Source organism: Camelus ferus, chromosome 16 (genome assembly GCF_009834535.1).
Source record: "Camelus ferus isolate YT-003-E chromosome 16, BCGSAC_Cfer_1.0, whole genome shotgun sequence".
NCBI classification, from domain to species: domain Eukaryota; kingdom Metazoa; phylum Chordata; class Mammalia; order Artiodactyla; family Camelidae; genus Camelus; species Camelus ferus.
Window position 1 is genome coordinate 34,833,231 of NC_045711.1, and position 17,240 is coordinate 34,850,470.

The 17,240-nt window shown below is 41.2% G+C and overlaps 2 protein-coding genes across 3 annotated transcripts in view; one reads left to right on the forward strand and one right to left on the reverse strand.

Moving 5' to 3' along the window:
* The window catches only part of NSF (N-ethylmaleimide sensitive factor, vesicle fusing ATPase), a 132,586-nt gene extending 123,481 nt beyond the window's left edge, over positions 1–9,105 (forward strand). Inside the window, exons 18-21 of the mRNA XM_032457184.1 lie at positions 2,609–2,743; positions 3,836–3,949; positions 6,941–6,996; positions 7,455–9,105. Coding sequence (XP_032313075.1) covers positions 2,609–2,743; positions 3,836–3,949; positions 6,941–6,996; positions 7,455–7,500 — 351 coding nt within the window. The 3' untranslated portion in view covers positions 7,501–9,105. The remainder of the gene's footprint in view (positions 1–2,608; positions 2,744–3,835; positions 3,950–6,940; positions 6,997–7,454) is intronic.
* A 3,358-nt stretch (positions 9,106–12,463) lies between these two features.
* The window catches only part of WNT3 (Wnt family member 3), a 46,770-nt gene continuing 41,993 nt past the window's right edge, over positions 12,464–17,240 (reverse strand). Inside the window, exon 5 of one of the 2 annotated variants that reach the window (XM_032457185.1) lies at positions 12,464–14,562. In XM_032457185.1, the coding sequence (XP_032313076.1) occupies positions 14,331–14,562 (232 nt within the window). In that variant the 3' untranslated portion in view covers positions 12,464–14,330. The remainder of the gene's footprint in view (positions 14,563–17,240) is intronic. The other variant, XM_006194418.2, reaches the window with a different exon arrangement.

A 17,240-nucleotide genomic window follows, 5' to 3' on the forward strand; every position in this document is an offset into this window, starting at 1 on the left:
GACATAGTTTAAAATGTATTCCTCTTCCATTTTCCAAGTAAACATTTTTTAAATGTGATTTTCTTCATGAAAAAAAAAAGCAGTATACAATTTTGGATTCTAGATCTGGTTTCCATTCCTGGCTCCATCATTTATTAGTTATTAATCCTTGAACAAATAATTAAATCTGTAGCTTTATTAGTAAAATAGAGATAATACTAATGTTTAATTCTCAGGATTATAATGGACACTAAATGAAAGATTGATCTAAAGAGGTGCCACACTGCAAACAAGAGTAAATGACAGTCTCCTTATTGAGTGGTGAGATACCGAGCTGCTTTCCCCATTGACTCCCATGTAGTATGCTGGAAATCAGGCTGTATAGCCTTCAGGAAGGAGACTGGAAGACTCTTCTCTGGGAAAAATGTACACATCCTGATCTTTGAGGGACCCCCCAGTAATCAGCCACATCTTATCTGATCACCCTATCATGAAGCCCTCAGACCCAGAGCTCCCAGTCATTAGTTTAACTCTTAAATACGAACAGTCATCCAGTGACACTTGAGGAAAGCCACCAGTGAACAAATAGGAGAAAAGGAACCCAGAGGAAACAAAGGCAAAGCAGAGAAAAGAAGACGTTTTTAAAAATCTGCAGTATTCACAGAGATCCAAAATAAGGTAGCATCCGTGAAGTATAATAGGATGTAATTCAAAAAGGAAACATTCAAAAGAAAGAGCTCTTAGAAATAAAAGAAATTATAGAAAGGACTTAATTTAAAAATTGGAAGATAAAGTTGATACTAACCCCCAAAAAAGTATTAGAAAGAAATAAAAACCAGAAACAAAAAGAAAGAAAAAGGAAAAAAATGAGTAGACCAGTATACAACTAATGATGTTCAGGGTGAGGGTGGGGGAAGAAAATGAATGGAAAGAAATCTCAAAAAATAATCCAAGATATTTCCTGGAACTAAATGATTGGAGTTTCCAGTTTAGAAAGAATCCATCTGGTACCAGCAAAACGAGTAAAGAAAGACCTCAAAGTACATACCTTTGAAATTACAGAGCATAGAGATAAAGAAAAGAGTCCTTTAAATTTTTGCTTTTTTTTAAGTTAGAAACAGTAAGTCAGAAAATCAGAATAACACCAGTCTTCTAGTCAGCAACACTGAAAATTAAACGACAGTAGAACAATGCCTTCAAAATTCTGAGGGGAAAATTATTTCTAACCTTGTTCTCTATACCTAGCCCAACGATCAAGTGTAGAGTGTACAATATGAAGGGTGGAATAGAGGCATTTCTAGACATTCAAGGTCTTAAAATTTTTACCTCCTGTACACCCTTTCTCAGGAAGCTTTTGTAGTATATGTACCATGGAAAAGAGGAAATAAATGAAGAAAAGGAAGGCTAGAATACTGGCCTCTAACGAGAGAGGAAGGTTCTAGAGCTAACAGTTGTGCAACAGCCCATCTAGAGAACAGTCAGTTCAGACTGAGCTCTGAGAACACAGGACTGCAGGAGGGAATGTTTAAGAACAAACACCCAAAACTTTAAAATCCCCTAACATGTCTGAACGTATTGAAAGGATGTCCGTGGTTGTATTTGTTTGGGGTTGAACGTGTGATAGGTACCTGGTAATCTAAGCAAAGGGGGGAAGTGGCCATTATTGACTCCAATAAAAACAAAACGTTGCCCAAGAAAGGAAATTTAAAAATACACTACATGGCTTAGCCGTAAATCATATTTATATAATCACAATAAATACTGAATATAGATTTACCCAAATGCTGTGAAATAACTATATTGGAAGGATGAGGGAAGGGACATGTTGGGGGTGGGGGCTAGTGCAAAATTAATATTGTCTCCATCTTCTACAATAGGAATTCAGTAATATTTAAAGCTGAAAAGAAAAATCTAAAAATAATAGTGTGACATTTTATTTAAAGATGAAGTAAATGTAAGAAAACTAGGAGAGTTGAAAATGGTTGCCTTTGGAGAGAGGGAATCCAGAACGGTGGCCTAAGCCTGGTGTAGGTTTTAAACATTTTTTGTGTATTTTAGGCTTAAAAATTAAAATGAAATTTTAAAATTTTAAATGAAACAATTGTGTAAAGCACTTAGCACCATGCCTTTCACAGTTAACTATTGCATACATATAAGCTATTATTATTACCCTACTCCTTCTAAAAAGCAAAATAAAGTCCTGCTAAGTGGGTGTTGGGGACTTTCCATTCATTCATTTTTTTTTTTTCCCCAATCATACATATACTGTGTTGGCTGTGAAAAATGAATGACAAACATATACTAAGGTATCTTTCTATTTAGTTTGTGTGTCTTCCTGATTTACTAATCCGTTAGTTTATTAATGTGGGTGAGGAGAAAGAGCAGCTGCCTCTTTCTGAATCATGTTCTGAGAAAAGTATTGCTCTGAAGAATCACGTTGTTGATAATTTTTTTAGATTTTCAAGAGGAAAATCTGAATTTTCTTCCTTTTTTGAATTTCTGTGACTAAATAACTAGAAATTATTCAGGCTTACTCTAGTTTCCTAATCAGGAATAACAATAATTCCTAATCAGGAACAATAATATAATAATCATCCTATGTGTTTTAACATTTTCTCCCTGTGATCAGGGTCGCAAGCTTCTCATCATTGGGACCACTAGCCGCAAAGATGTCCTCCAGGAGATGGAAATGCTTAACGCTTTCAGCACCACCATCCATGTGCCCAACATTGCCACAGGAGAGCAGCTGCTGGAGGCTTTGGAGGTGAGAATCAGTCAGTAGATTACACACTGTTTCAAAAGAATGGAGTCGGGGCTGGAAATAATGCTAAAGGGCGCCCACAGACATTGCACTGAATGTTTAAGTTTCTATGTTAACCTAGGACATGGAACCTGAGATACACCTCCAATCATTTTCAGGAATTAGGGGAAGAAGAGAGGTATGTGAGAGTGAAGTAATTTCTCATTCCTTGGTGTATGCAGCATACAGATGGCCAGGAATGAATTACTTTGTTCCTAGCCTGAGTAATGCATTTAAATTGCCTGGACCAGAAACCTGGAATGGGCGAAAGGGAGTAAAGTAATCAATACATAGAAAATTCAGTTATTCATAGTAGCATTCAGCCCATTACTTGCATTTAGTAAATTGGAACAATGATTAAAACCTTAGACATTTCAAAAAAGCTGCAGAAGTTAAAGGAACTCCTTTATTAACAAGTTCATAATATGGAAAAATTTTTTTTGAGGATGACAGAGTCTTTAATTTTAAAATATATATATCCTTTTAAACTTTTGATTAATATCAAAGTGCATGAATGACTTGATGAGCTCTGTTAGAAAATATTATCTAGTGACTTGTTCAGCAGTAAAAGAGTCAGGAAGGCTTCTTAAAATCTTCAAGACCCATGCAATTGGGGCATACTCCCATCAAAATAGAAATTACTCACATGATAAATGTCTCCAGGTTACCTGTTTGAGCAGTTTTTGTGCCGGGGTTGGGTAAGAGAATTATATTTAGTCTGCTTTGACACATACAGATTATTCCTAGAAAGGAATGTTAAAAATTTTAACTGATATTTATTATGGATTAGAGCTATTTTTCCCCCAGCAAATGTATCTCTAAATTACAATGAAGGTCCATAAGAAAACAGGGTTTAGGATACCAGTTTTCATTTTCGTAATTGCACCTAATGGATTCAGGAAAGTCAGGTTGGATTTTAAAACTTGAGAGAATCCCATCAGCTTGAACCAGTCAGGTAGTTCTTATCACTGTTCTTTTAAGGGTGAATGTGAGAATTAACTAATGTTGTTGATGCACTTATAGAAGTACTTTTGTTATTTTTATTTTTTTTTTTAGCTATTGGGCAACTTTAAGGACAAGGAACGCACCACAATTGCACAGCAAGTCAAAGGGAGGAAGGTCTGGATAGGAATCAAGAAGTTACTAATGTTGATCGAGATGTCCCTACAGGTAAGATGCTTCCTTCGCCATATGATCCAGACATAGAAGCTTCATGATATGTACTAAGAGGTTTTATTATTTCCTCTCACTAAGGTTTAAGTTAGAATTCTCTCATATTATTTCCAAACTCAAGTTGGTATTAATAGCCTCCTTCTGAGATTAGTCAGTAACTTATTTGGTACTTTTCTTTCCCACTACTTAAAAGTCAAAAATAGAAGAAAAGATTATAAAGTTACCTTAAGTTTTAATTTAGGGAGTCACTAGATCTTAGAACTAGAAAGGACTTGAAAGAATAATTGTTCTGTTGCTCCCTCATGTTGGAGGTGAGGGTATTGAGTGTCCCACAGGTTGTCAGTGAGCTATCCAAGGTCACGGCCAGTCATCGATGGAGGGGGCAATGGCATTGTCCATCAGAGATCAGGAAGCTACTGCACAGACACCAAAAGGGGCCTGAGAGGCTCTTTCAAGGGACAGAGTAATTGAGCTGCACTGATTAGACTTAGGCTCTGTGTACTTTCCTCGGCTGGGCTCCTAGAACGTTCGTCAAACTACTGTAGGATTGAAGCATCCAGGATCACATAGAAAATTAAGCCCCAGACTACTGCCTGGGCAAAAAATGAAACTTCTTTGGGACTTTCTCACATCTACTGGCAACCTACCTTTCTTCTCTTGGAACTCCACCCCTCCATGTGCCCATTTCTTTCTGTCCTTATCTGACATACTAGTTAGATTATATGTGTGCTTCTTCCAAGCTCTGAGTTCGGGGACCTTGGCTCTCACTTACTACTAAATCCGCAGCCCCACAGCAAGGCACAAAGTAGGACACTCAGTAAACTTCTGTTGAATGAATCTCTCCCGGGTCCTAGCGGGGCTGACTGCATTCTAAGCATTGTGTATTACTGCTCAGGCCTGCTGCTCAGTCAGTGTGAGCTGTGGGTAGCAGATGTGAAATTTAAGTTTCACAGTTACTTCTGAAATAGTTCCTTGGACCAATAACAAATTGGAATCACAAAGCAAATGCTTTTTAATCTTTGCTGGTAAATTTATTTTAAAATAAAATTGTGGCTTTCGAAACTTAAAGTTTAATTTACTGAACCTTCAGCTGGACAATTTTTAAGCCAATTTTTTATTTTTCATTACGAGTAGTAAATTAAAGTTACAGACTAATCACTTTGCTTAGGATTATACTTGGTAAAGGTGCATACACAGATGTATTGGCTCTTTCCTTGGAAAAGATAAATCTGTCAGCTCGTCAGCTCTACTCTTCATTTTTTAAGTTTCAGGTTAATTTTTTTTTCAATAATTGCACAGAAGAAACTATGTGGGTTTTTCTCCCCAGTCCCTACCCCTTCCTCTTCCTTTGATGCCTGCAGGTCAGTGAGCAAGTTACTGCCTCTTCTGTGTGAGGGAGAAAGTGAGAGTGGGGCACTCAGGCTTAATCTTCAGCTACTGACACTTCTTAGGCCTCTGAGTTTGAACCCCTTCATGTCAAATGGATTTCGTGCAGCTGAGTGAATTCTCTTTAGATCTGCCTTAGAGAGACCGAGCCTAAGTGAAGAGGCATGTAGTTGAGCAGAATATAAGTCATGTTACCTCTCTATTCACCATACACAATTCTGTTAAAACTTGCACAGTGCAAGGATCTGCTCTGACTGGATGTCACCTGAGGGAATAAAGTCATTTATCTAGATTACTTTTTTCCTCCCTTTCTCTTGACTTTTAATTCCATAGCTACAGGCAAGTCAGTAAGTCGTTGCTCACACATATTAAATATATTTAATGGGCAAAGACCTGCAAGTGCTGACTACAACGAAGCTCCAGCCAGTCCCATTTTTTTTTTTAAGAACTTGACAATTGATTCATATGTAATTCTATTCCCAAAGAGGAAAAATGTTTCTCTTGTTAGCTATTCACACTTTTTCTTAGTCCTTTGTAGTCTGACCTCTTAACTTTGATACATTTGAAACTTCTGTTCAATGTTTTTCTGGGATAGAAAAGAAGAAATCTTTAAAAAAAAAAAAAAAAAGAAAGAAAGAAAGAAAAGTGGTTGGAGGGGGAATCCAATTGCACATTTACCCACAGCTGCACTAAGCATTTGAAAGCTATTCCTGAAGGGCAGGGAGTTCCCTCTTGGGAAACAGACTCCTGCCCTGGAACATTTTTTAAAAGTTAGGTGTGTTTCTTGCAATAAAAATTCATGTTAAGGAGTTAAAGACCTTTTCAGTGATCAGTTTTTAGATAACTTCACATTGCTGGTGGACCAATGAGAATAAAATATAATTAAACAAGTTAGTAGAAATATGAATGTGAAATGAAAATGAATAGGTTAATTAATAGTAACAACCTGAACCTACAACCTGAACCAAAACTCCCCCATCCTTTCTTAGACTCATGATGCTGTTCTCGGTCACAGGAGAGAGACCTGGATTATCCAGAGAGCATATCAGTGGAGACAGCTCCACTCTTCATCTTTTTAGTTTCAGCATTTTTTTCCCTTAATTGCAAAGAAGAAACTATGCAAGGGAGATGAGACCAAGGCTAAGAGAAGCTAACGTGTCAGTCATACAGTTAATAAGCTATTTTCAGTTGTTTAATCAGCATTAATTGGTTTCTTCCATTTTGGTCTCACTTTTGTGGCTTTCAGTGCCATTTGTGCCCCATCAGTGGCCACCTCTGGTCTCACACTTGGTGCCTCAGTGCTGCCTCCCCACAGCCCTGGCTAAGGGAGCGCTTGGCCGAGGCAGCCGTGGAAGACCACCTGGGTCACTTGGAACCTCGTGCACAGGGATTCTCTGCTAGGAAATCCCATTCACTTCTCTCGAGTGACATAGTCTGCTTTGCTGTGTATCAGAATACTGGTCAAGGAGCAGTAACACATTTCTGTGACTCAGCAGAGCTCTAAGGAAGTAGAAAACTGAGCATTTTCTTGGCATGAAGTTAAGTGCATAGTTATTAGGGGCACCATTAACTTGTCTTCTTTATTTCTTCTGATGTATGTAGATGGATCCTGAATACCGTGTGAGAAAATTCTTGGCCCTTTTAAGAGAAGAAGGAGCGTAAGTACATACGACACTTAAAACTGTCAACCAGACTTACCACCCTCTTAATCCACGTGCCTATTCTAAGAGTTGCTGTACAGTGCATATGAATTTGAATTCTCAACCTCTCTTGGACAACTTTGTTTCCATTTATTAGAGTTCTTCACTGTGTTGTAGGTCTGAGAGACCAAGCAAGGAAATGGGTTGTACTGTTGGTTTGCTCTCCCTGTCCTGCTTCGCAAAACTTCCTTGTCACAATGCAGGAAAAAGCTCGATGGTACATATTTATTGGAACCTGCTTTTAAATGCATGGAGCTGTGACCTTTTTCTTTTGTGAAATGCTCATCTAATAGCAAATGCATAGTGAAAAATATAGAAAAACCATTAAGAAGCTTTCAGTGTGATTTTGCGATGAACAGCTGTTTGCAGACCCTCATCTATTTTTTGTTTGTTTGTTTTGGTTATTTCTTTTACAGTAGCCCCCTCGACTTTGAAAATGAAATATTTTCAAACACAAAGTGACCAAGGTGAAGATGGCCTGGGATCTTCACTCAACTTACTCAAGATACTGGACAAAGTGAAATGTTCCCTACCTTCAACACATGCTCACTCTGCATGATTAGTGCAATAAAACTCCCTTCCTTGTGCTTATTGAGATATTCTGTTGTTTTGTGGAAGGTATGAATTTGCTTCAGAATGCTGTGCCCACCTTTCCATGCAAGCCGATTCCTTCCTCCTCAGTCTTTAAATGTGGGAGACATACTGTACCTGTGAACACTACACATTCTAAGCTCCCTACCACCACCACCACCACCCAGAAACTCTCAATAAATGTAATGATGTTGCAAAACAACACTTGGCCTATTAGAAGGGAGACTTTCTACATGTAAACCAGGAGCAGTGCATAGAGGTATGGGTTCAAGGGGACTGTTTTACAACTTCCCTGTGCTAACACTAAAGGTCATTGGATATCTGGTTAAAGGTTCTCCCAGAAAGTTGGTTTTCTTTGCCTGAAGAAAGGGCTCTGAATCTGTAAGATGCTGTTCTCATTTTCAGAGATGTTTCCAAATTGCAATCAGGAAATCTTTCTTAATAGATAGTCAGATTATTACTGTGTTGGGTGTGACATCCCCTTAATGTAAGTAATTTGCTCTGTGGTAAGATATGCTAATCATTACCACTTGGTGGATGTTGTTAAAAACTTGTGAAAGATATGTATGGAAAAAGCATACACCCCGAAACAGAAGGGAGTCATTACAGTCATTTACAACCTTCCCAGCACTAATTAGTGTCCAACTCTAAATGGGTCAATCCCTTAGTATAATATTAAAGGCCTATTAGTATCACCACTTTTCTTTTTTCCTTAGCTTAATGACTTACTTAGAATGTATCCTTCATTTATTTTAAATTATCTGTACTATGTAACATCTAAATAAAACACTATTTTTCCTGAAAAAATAGACCACTTTCTAGCCGTCTCCCGTCAGCCCTTCAGTATCCATTCCAATGCATTGAACACATTTCCTTTACCCTCCACACACTTCTTCCAAAGGGAAGGAGAACAGTGGTTTGTCTTACAGCTGAGTTAGAAGAAACTGAATCAGGTCATCCATCGTATTTGGTGATGAGACTTGTGGAACATGCCAGTCTCTCCCCATTGCTGCTTAACATTCAAGGACAAGCAGCCAGAAGCCCCCGAAGGTACTTAACACTGCCTGTCAGGCTTGTTGCCGCAGTGGTACTCGGCTGTAGTTCAGTCATCCATCCCTGTGATAGCAGGTAAATTATCTCCAGATCTTGCTATCTGTATATTCTTGGTAGACTTGTATGTCATATCTACTTTCTTTTGGGTTTTCATCCCTAGCTTATTTTGTGGCTTTTTTTTTAAGTGGATTGTATTGTGAGATTCTGTGATTCCTGGTGGCCAGTATCCTGGATTTCCTAATCTGTTTTAGATCTTGCCTCTTTTTCTCTTCCCATGAAAGGAACAACATTGTATTAACTTATGTCTCTTGTTAAATGAGGTTAATGTCTTTGTGTTTTATCCAAAACTATATTGAAAAATATAAATATTATATTGTTTAATGGAAATGAAGGAATGCAATAAAGAATACATATACTTGAAAACATTCTGTAGACCAATATTTTGTATAAAACAGCATATGTAACTGATATGAATGTATGAAGAAGGAGGGCTCAGAAAGTCCCCTCCTAGTTTTGTTGTAAGGAGTAAGGAGGTGGATGATTTTTAGTGTAAGGAGATGGATGATTTTTATTTTAAAATCTCTGATTTTAATTATTTAGAAAATATAGTTATGGGAGGAGTTATAGTTATAGAGCTTTACTTAGCATGCAGAACGTCCTGGGTTTAATCTCCAGTACCTCCATTAATTAAGTAACTAAATTAATTAATTAAAATTATCTCCTCCTCCAAAAAAAAGAAAATATTAATTTAATTAATTTAAAAGAAAAACAGATCAGTAGCATATTTTATAAAGTTAATGTACAACAGAAATCTTTATACTTATTTTATTTACTTCACCTTATTAAAAAACTCAAGTGTACCAGAGCCACAAATGGGTTAGCAATAAACCAGAAAGGAAAATTGTTTCTCAAGTAGAATTATTCCTTCCTATGATGCACACAAACCAAGGGACTCCAACACTCTCAGTGAGGTTTCTTCCCCATTTTGCATGTTTCTGAGCTATTAGATCTTTTAGGCTAAAACCTGATCCTTAGAGTTGGCTTAGGTTAGGATTAAAGGCTACCTAGAAAATCAGCAAGGCTCTGTGAGAGAGGTCAAGTGTAGAGCTCCTCTGACAGCAGGGTCCATTGGTTCCCCCAGATGTCCACACCTTCCTGGCAGGACCCTTAGGTTACCCTGGTCCCTGCATAGCCTTGAGAAGGTAGAGTCTTTCTGTTTGTTTTTGTTTAGGGGGAGAGAGGTAATTAGGTTTATTTATCTATTTTTGGAGGAGGTACTGGGGATTGAACACAGGACCTTGTGGGTCCTAAGCATGCGCTCTACCACTGAGCTACACCCTCCCCAAAAGAAGGTAGTGTCTTGAAGCTATCCCACAGCTCTTCAACACCTGTGCTGGGCAGAGAGTGTTCAGGATTACAACAGGGCCTGGTGATAAAGCAAGGGAGACAGTCCACTAGCCGCTGCCTTAGATTTCTTCTATGGATGAACTGTTAACAGGCTATTTTTTGTCAGAAGATGTAATTAAAATCTCAAAAAAAAAGTTATTTTATCCTTTCTAAATTTGTATAACTTCACCAAAACACTTTTTTTTTTAGTATAACAGAAAAACTGGATAATAGTGGTTAAACCTGAAATATGTTTTGCTCTAAGGCTGTCTTTTCATATCCTAAAAATTACAGTGAACAGCCTCCCTTTTAAGTTTCAGCAACAAGTCACGAAGTAGATTCAAGTGTGTATAGTAATCAAATCCTGGTAAACAGACTGTTGAAGCACTGAGTCAGCTATAAACAACCAGCCTGGCCCAAACACAGAAGGTAAAAGCAAGATTTCATTTTCCTTGCCTGGCAACTTGATCCATAAGCCTCTTCAAAGAGGTGATGGGGAAAGGTGTGTATGAGAGTTCAAAAAAGCATGTAAATTTCAGAAATTATTGCAAAATGATCCAAAGTTTCTCATCGGCTGGCAAGCAGTGCCGAGACTGGGTCCTGGAGCTGGGCCCACAGAGGGCGTGTGCTGAGCAGACATGGTGACATTAAGATGCAGGAGATGGCGCCTGTGATCGGCAGGAATCCCAAGGAGTGGAGACAATTTGCAAGGAGGACTCAGGTTTGAAATTTTCCCAGCGTACAGTCTCCACAGAGCTGACTCTGTCACACCATGTTGGGAGTATGCGATTAATGGTAAGATAATTTTTTGCCTCCTAGAAAGTTCTCTGTTGAGCTAGGAGAACCGATGACACTGTAGCAGCCATGATTTTGCTGAAATAAATTCACCTGTGTGTGAATGTGTGGGTCAGCTGTGCACATCCGCACATGAGCCCACCCCCAGGCCCGGCACAGACACACCTAGATACGCTCGCCACCACCATCATCGTTCCCCTCACTTTGCTTCTTCCTTTCGCCTCTGTTTGTACCTTATCCTTGAACTCCCTCTCACACTTTCCTTCCCTTCTTTCTTCATAAAATAGTACTGCTTTGAAAGATAGCTTCTCATATTGTCTCTTTTCTTTCTTTTGGATTTTTTTTTTTGGATCTTTTTAGATGTTTATTAGTATTTATGCTTATGAAGAAACTAAATGTTTAAGCACTGCTATAAACTGTATTCTCTTTAATCATAGAATATAATTAATCATAGAAAGGCTTACAAACGGCCTTGTGGAGTATGAATAGGGACCATTTAAATATTTGGCAATTTTATAGGTTAAGAAAAAGTACCCAAAATACTGGGGTAGAATGGTGTCAGCTTTATGTAAAACTGAAGTACAGAGACAAGCAGCTCCGTGAGACGTGGAGGTCTGTGTCCTATTCACATCCAATTTATTATTTAGGTACTAAATAAAGACACGTCACGGGCAAAGTAAAGTTTGTGAACGTCTAGTAGCCATCCCTCATCTCAGGTTAGAGCACAGGCAGCCCAGCTGTACCACACAGGGCAGACCACCCTAGTTTTCTGTTAGTTCTTCTCTGAAGTGAGATGAATGTACTTATCCCTAATAAAGGTAAATTGGAAGAAAGAGAAAGGAAGAGAAAACATTTAGCTGTGTCAAACTCAAGGTGACATTTTATGGGTAGGTCTGAAGACCAAAGGATTGTCGTCATAAAACTGAATTATAGCATCTCGTCGTTGAAAAGGCGTCACCTATAAGCTTCAGGTGAGTCCTTCTGAAGCACCAGTCCAAGGAGAGATGCCCTTCCCTAGAGCGTGCCCACTGGTGGGTCTGTGTTGCCCAAACCAATCTAAAACTTCAAATGACACCTGTTCCAGACAACCCAGGTGTGCTCAGGGCACACCACTGCTTCTTTCCGACCAGCCTATCCCTTCCGTAGCTTAGCTCTCAAGAGGAGCTGGCAGGGGAGAGCTGTTTCCAGTCAAGTCTCATTTTTAGTAGAGAAAATCCTATTTTCCCAATAAATGAACTTGAAAACATGGGTTAGAAAGGGATTGAGTCAGTGGCCAACCCTGTGGTCTGCTGGCCTTGAACCATATCTTTGAGTGTCTATGACAATTAATTTGTGCATTTGAAGTGCTGGAGTCTATGAAGTGAATTACTGCCCAAACTGCTTATTTCTAAAACTGGAAATTCTTTGTTAGAAGCTGATTTATAATAAAGTAAGCCTGTAAGAAAGTCCTTTAGTAATCAGACCTACTGTCCATGACATCTCAGATGATCTTGCTTAATCTGGGCCACTAAATTTCAGAGGGAAAGTGGAGGCTCCCACATTCAGAATCTGATATTCTTGACCTCCTGAGCATTAACCTGGAAACTCCACACACTGTACAATGTATCCATTTTAAGTTTGTTTACCTTGTCTTTAATGACTTAACAGAAAAAGACTGCATGATGAAATATATTTTCTCCAAATATATATATATATTTATATAATATATAATCTTAGTTAACTCAAAGGTATATACATTGTATAATAAATAATATTTATAAAAAGAGACTTTTTGAATATAAAATCAAAAAGATCAACAACTTCTACAACTTTTTACAAAACTTTGGATACAGCAGGTTGGTAGGAAGTTTCTGTTGGATACTATTACCTGACTACGGCGCAAATAATTACAATGCACTCAATGTACTATTATTAAATAATCACTTATCGGCTACTTGAATATGCCCCAGAAACATGACTTTATCACTCTTAATATAGAATACATAGATATGAAAAGACTGTTTTGAAAATTTGTTTCCACTCTGCTGAAATAATTCTCATATAAAGCAAGCATTATCTGGTTGACATGATTTAAAACTTTTCTAAGGTGAGATGGGGAGGGGCATTTCAGACTCTCTTAGAAGGGATGGGATGTGTATCTTTAGCAGGGCTCGGTGCCAGCAGATTCAAGAGTACAGGCTTGACTTCTAGACAATCGATCGTCTTGGAGAAGCTGCCTGAGCAAGTAGGAAGATCCTTGACCCGGTGTCTTAGGAGAGTGTTAGGTAGACCCGAGAAGGGGAAAGGAAGAAATCACCTTGTTCTATCCTATGCTTCTGCTGCATCTCTTCTTCCTGAATCTCCTCAAGACAGAGCTGTTGGGTTAACTCTTGCCTCTTGCCTCCAGTTTGCGAGCTTCCTCTGAGACACTCCAGAGGACCCAGGTGGATCAAGGAGAACTCAGCTGTGAGATGCTTTACCCAAGGGAGCAAGTGACTGCTTGCCCTAGTTTGAAAACCCAATCCTGATCCTTGGTGACTGCATGGATTGATGCGGTCAGCATACAGGTGAGGCTGGAAGATCTCTGCATTTCCGTTTCCTCACACAGGCCAAGGAAAGAAAAGGGTGCAGGACGACGTGTTTTTAGTGGAGAGGAAACGAAGGAATCATTTTTATCCTCCCCATCCACTAGTCACAAAATTGGAACTTCAGGACTAGATTGCTACTCTCTCTCTGAGTCCAACTGCTTGACCTGGAGTTGTTTTTAATGGAGAATCTGCAGGTGAGCAGGGCTTGGAGGGACAGAGTGGCCCCTTCTAAAGATACCACGTCTTTCTTTAGGAAGCCATTTGAGCTGGAGAAGGCTTACCCCCAACACATAACCTATTTACAACTTTCACTACAAAAAAAAAAAAAAAAAAAGGTACTGCATTAATGGTGGAAACTGCAGAATGGTAGAAAAAGATTTTGAGATCTGACTGCAGTTCACAAGAGCCTCTCGTGCAGAACAGGGTTACAGAGAAAACGGGACTGAGAAGAACATACAGCTGCTCTTCAAACAGCTTACCAGGTCACCCGGAACTCCTGGTTCTTCAAAACTCAAAACCCGACTCTAACGATTGCCTTGGGCCTCCCTACCACTTTATCCCAGCGAACCCTATGGCTTTTATCAGAATGTGAAAGTCTATCAGATTTGAATGGGAGTAGACAGAGAAAAGGAGACTGCAGGGCTTTGTCCTACTTCCTGACTCCCACCACACAGGCATCTTGGAATGTCACCAGAAGAGGCAGTTGGGAAACAGAAACTTGCCCACGCCGATATCTTCACCACCAGGCAGAGCGCTCACATTAGCCCAGCCTGTTCTGTTGGAGTAGAGGTTGTTTTGTTTTGTTTTGTTTTTTCACTTTTATTTTCTTTAACATGTGCAAAGATAAGCCTCGGGTCTGTTCCTATCAGACCCTAGAGAACTAAACAGAAAGCCCCTTCTTTAAAAACCACACACCATCCAGAGTGGGGTGAGAAACTTAAGATGAGAGAGAGGGAGGGAGGCCTCCCAGGCAGCAGGCGGGTTGGGTCCAGGTAATTTACCACACGTGCATCTGGCAACAGTCCGGATTCCTTGCTGTCTGATGCTGAGGGCTGAGCCCAGCTCTGGGTCCTGCTTCCCATAGGACTTCAGTGAATCTGCCCAGCCACACACTTCACCCGTTCCCAGTGCCCTTTGGAAAGTAAAGAGGAAGAATTAGGAACATAATTGTTTTCCCAGAGATGCTCATAGGCGTGCAAAGATCAGGGGCTGTTGATAGAGGGTCTCAACATCTCTGTCCTCCCTCCTTTACCTGGAGTCTACCACTGAGGAAGGGCACGTGGCCTACAGAGCAGTAGGGCCTTAGTGTCTACACACAGGGATCCAATCCTACCTCCCCACCTCCTAGGTGGGGCTTGGGCAACAGGAAGCCCAGTAGCAGGTATGTAGCCTAGTGTGGAACCTGTCTGGCATAGAGACTGGGAGAAATTGTGCAGATCTAGGGCCCCATTCCCAACTTTGTAGGATCCTGTACACTGTTTTTGTATCGAGCGGTCCAAACAGAAGTCTACTGAATTATGAATAATTCCTTCTGCTGGGAGTACCAGTGTCTACATTTTATTCATCCATATATGTATCTACATCTCACAAAGGATTTAAAGCTCAAAGGACTCTCCTGGACATTCCCAATCAACCCTCAGCTAACTCCTTGCAGGGCTGACAGGGCCGGTAGAAGACTCTTCTACAGGGGGAGAAAAAGACTCAGCAAGACTGAAGGGATATGTCCGAAGTCTCACAGCAAGCTGGTGACAGACCCAGGACTCGGGGTCGGCCAGACCACCTGACCCTGTCCAGAGCCATTTCCAGCTTACTGTGCTCACAGCGCTCACAGCATCTGAATAACAAGGAATAAATCTGGTACTCGCAAGGCAGGAAATCAGCGGTTAGCCTGAGACACTGGACAAAATCTGCCAGCAGCGGAAAGAGGTTTTCCCTATGAGGAAGGACCAAGACTCTTAATGGAAAGCCATTTTGACTGGGACTCTCCCTGAGTATGTGGCATCCAGCTCTGAGGCTCCCTTCTCTCTCCTACCTGCACTGTCAAGACAGACAGGGTGGCCAAGAGAAAGGCTAAAGGCTCTGTTCCATGCAGTCCCTGCCAGCCTGTCTTGGACGTTCCCATCTTGCCTACAGGGTGTTGGTGCAGATGAAAGGACAGGGAAGGTGCCTGCAGCTCCAGACCAGCAGCGAGCCGGCGGGAAAGTCGCTCTTGGAGGTCAGTTCCACTTGCCCTGGGAATCTCTGCTGCCTCCTTGGACCCTGCTGCCAGGGCTCTTTGTGTGCATGACCTCTAGTCCACGCAACAATCCTGTAAGGTTGCAGTTCTTATGACCAGATCACAGATGAGAAAACCAGGGCTCAGAAAGGCAAAACAACCTGCCCAATATCACTCAACAGTGTTTGTCAAAAGGGCGCCACATTCTCCACTTGTCCCAGAATGAGGACTTCAGACTGCCCAATACAGTGGGCCTGGGGCCACAATCTACCCAGGCACGGCATCTTGAAACCACATCTATGTAGCGCTCTCCACAAGACTGAGGAAAATGCCACTGCTTGAGAAATGGGGAATGGAAGGCTGATGGAGAGTATTGATTTTTCTTAGGATCAGTTTAAGGCTACAGGCAGGGGACTTTCTAGATACTGAGGGCCAACCCACCTACTTCCCCACTTGGCAAATGGCTTATCTCAGCTGCCCGCTCAGGGGGAAAAGAGGTGTGACACCCTAGAGCCTCCTAGAACCACTGATGGGGCCTGGGCTGCTGCCGCTGTGGCCTCTGCAGGACCCACATACAGGGCTTTCTGAAGGCAGAGACCTGGGCTCAGTGTCCCCGTCTGTGCAATGGGCAGGCTAGACCAATAGTCCTCTGTGCTCTGCTCGGTGTTTATTAGTGTTCTGAAACTCTTGAGTTCCCTTTAGCCTTCTCTCAGAATGGCCAGAGCTTTGTCCTGTTTGACAGTGGGGACACTGTTGCCTCTGGCCAGAGTGGACATCAGAGGAAGGTGGCACTGTAGTTTTCAAACACTCCTTCCACCTGTTATACCCCAGTGAGCTTGGGAGTTCTCTCTTATTCACTGACTTTCCTCCCATCATTTTGCAAAGCGGTGAACTGCCCAAGTGATGACACCATCTCCTTGCACTATGATGCCCTCGTGTCGTGGCTCTCTGATGGCATTTCATACTTTCATGGCCAAGTACTAGATTCAGACCAGCACTTACATCTACTAGCTTGCTTGAAACTCAAAAATTCTGCTGGGATCCCGTCATCACCACTGCTGTACAGATGTGAGGACAGTGGGCTTCCAGCTGGGGAGTGGTGAAGTTGGGACCAGCTTTGTTCTCTTTCCACTCCCCACACTGCTTTTATTCAGATGCCAAGAAAAAGGGCACCTCCTGCTGTCTTCCTGGACTCTGTCCCTGCCAGGACATAACTTGAGCTACACAGAGGTGCTTCCCAGATGGGCTGAGTTGCCGCTCCACCAGAGCTCTCCCCAGCACATCAGGCCCCGCCAAGCTGCAGAGAGGCCACACTCCGCCCCCGGCCCTGCCAGCATAGATGTGCACCCCCCACTCTGAGGTTCCCTGTGTGGAATTGCATCACCAGTGAGGTACTCTCCCCGACACAGCCCCAGCTAGCGATGACCCAGGCAGGCAAGTCTTGCAATGAACCCAGCACTGTCTCTAGTGTTCTCTGATCCTCACGGCACCTCTGGAGAGGATGACCCACAAGGAGACAGGTGTGTGAAGACTGTCCTATTTGAGTTACATGGGTGGTAATGGTGAAAGCTGGACCGGGGCTCGGAACTGATAAA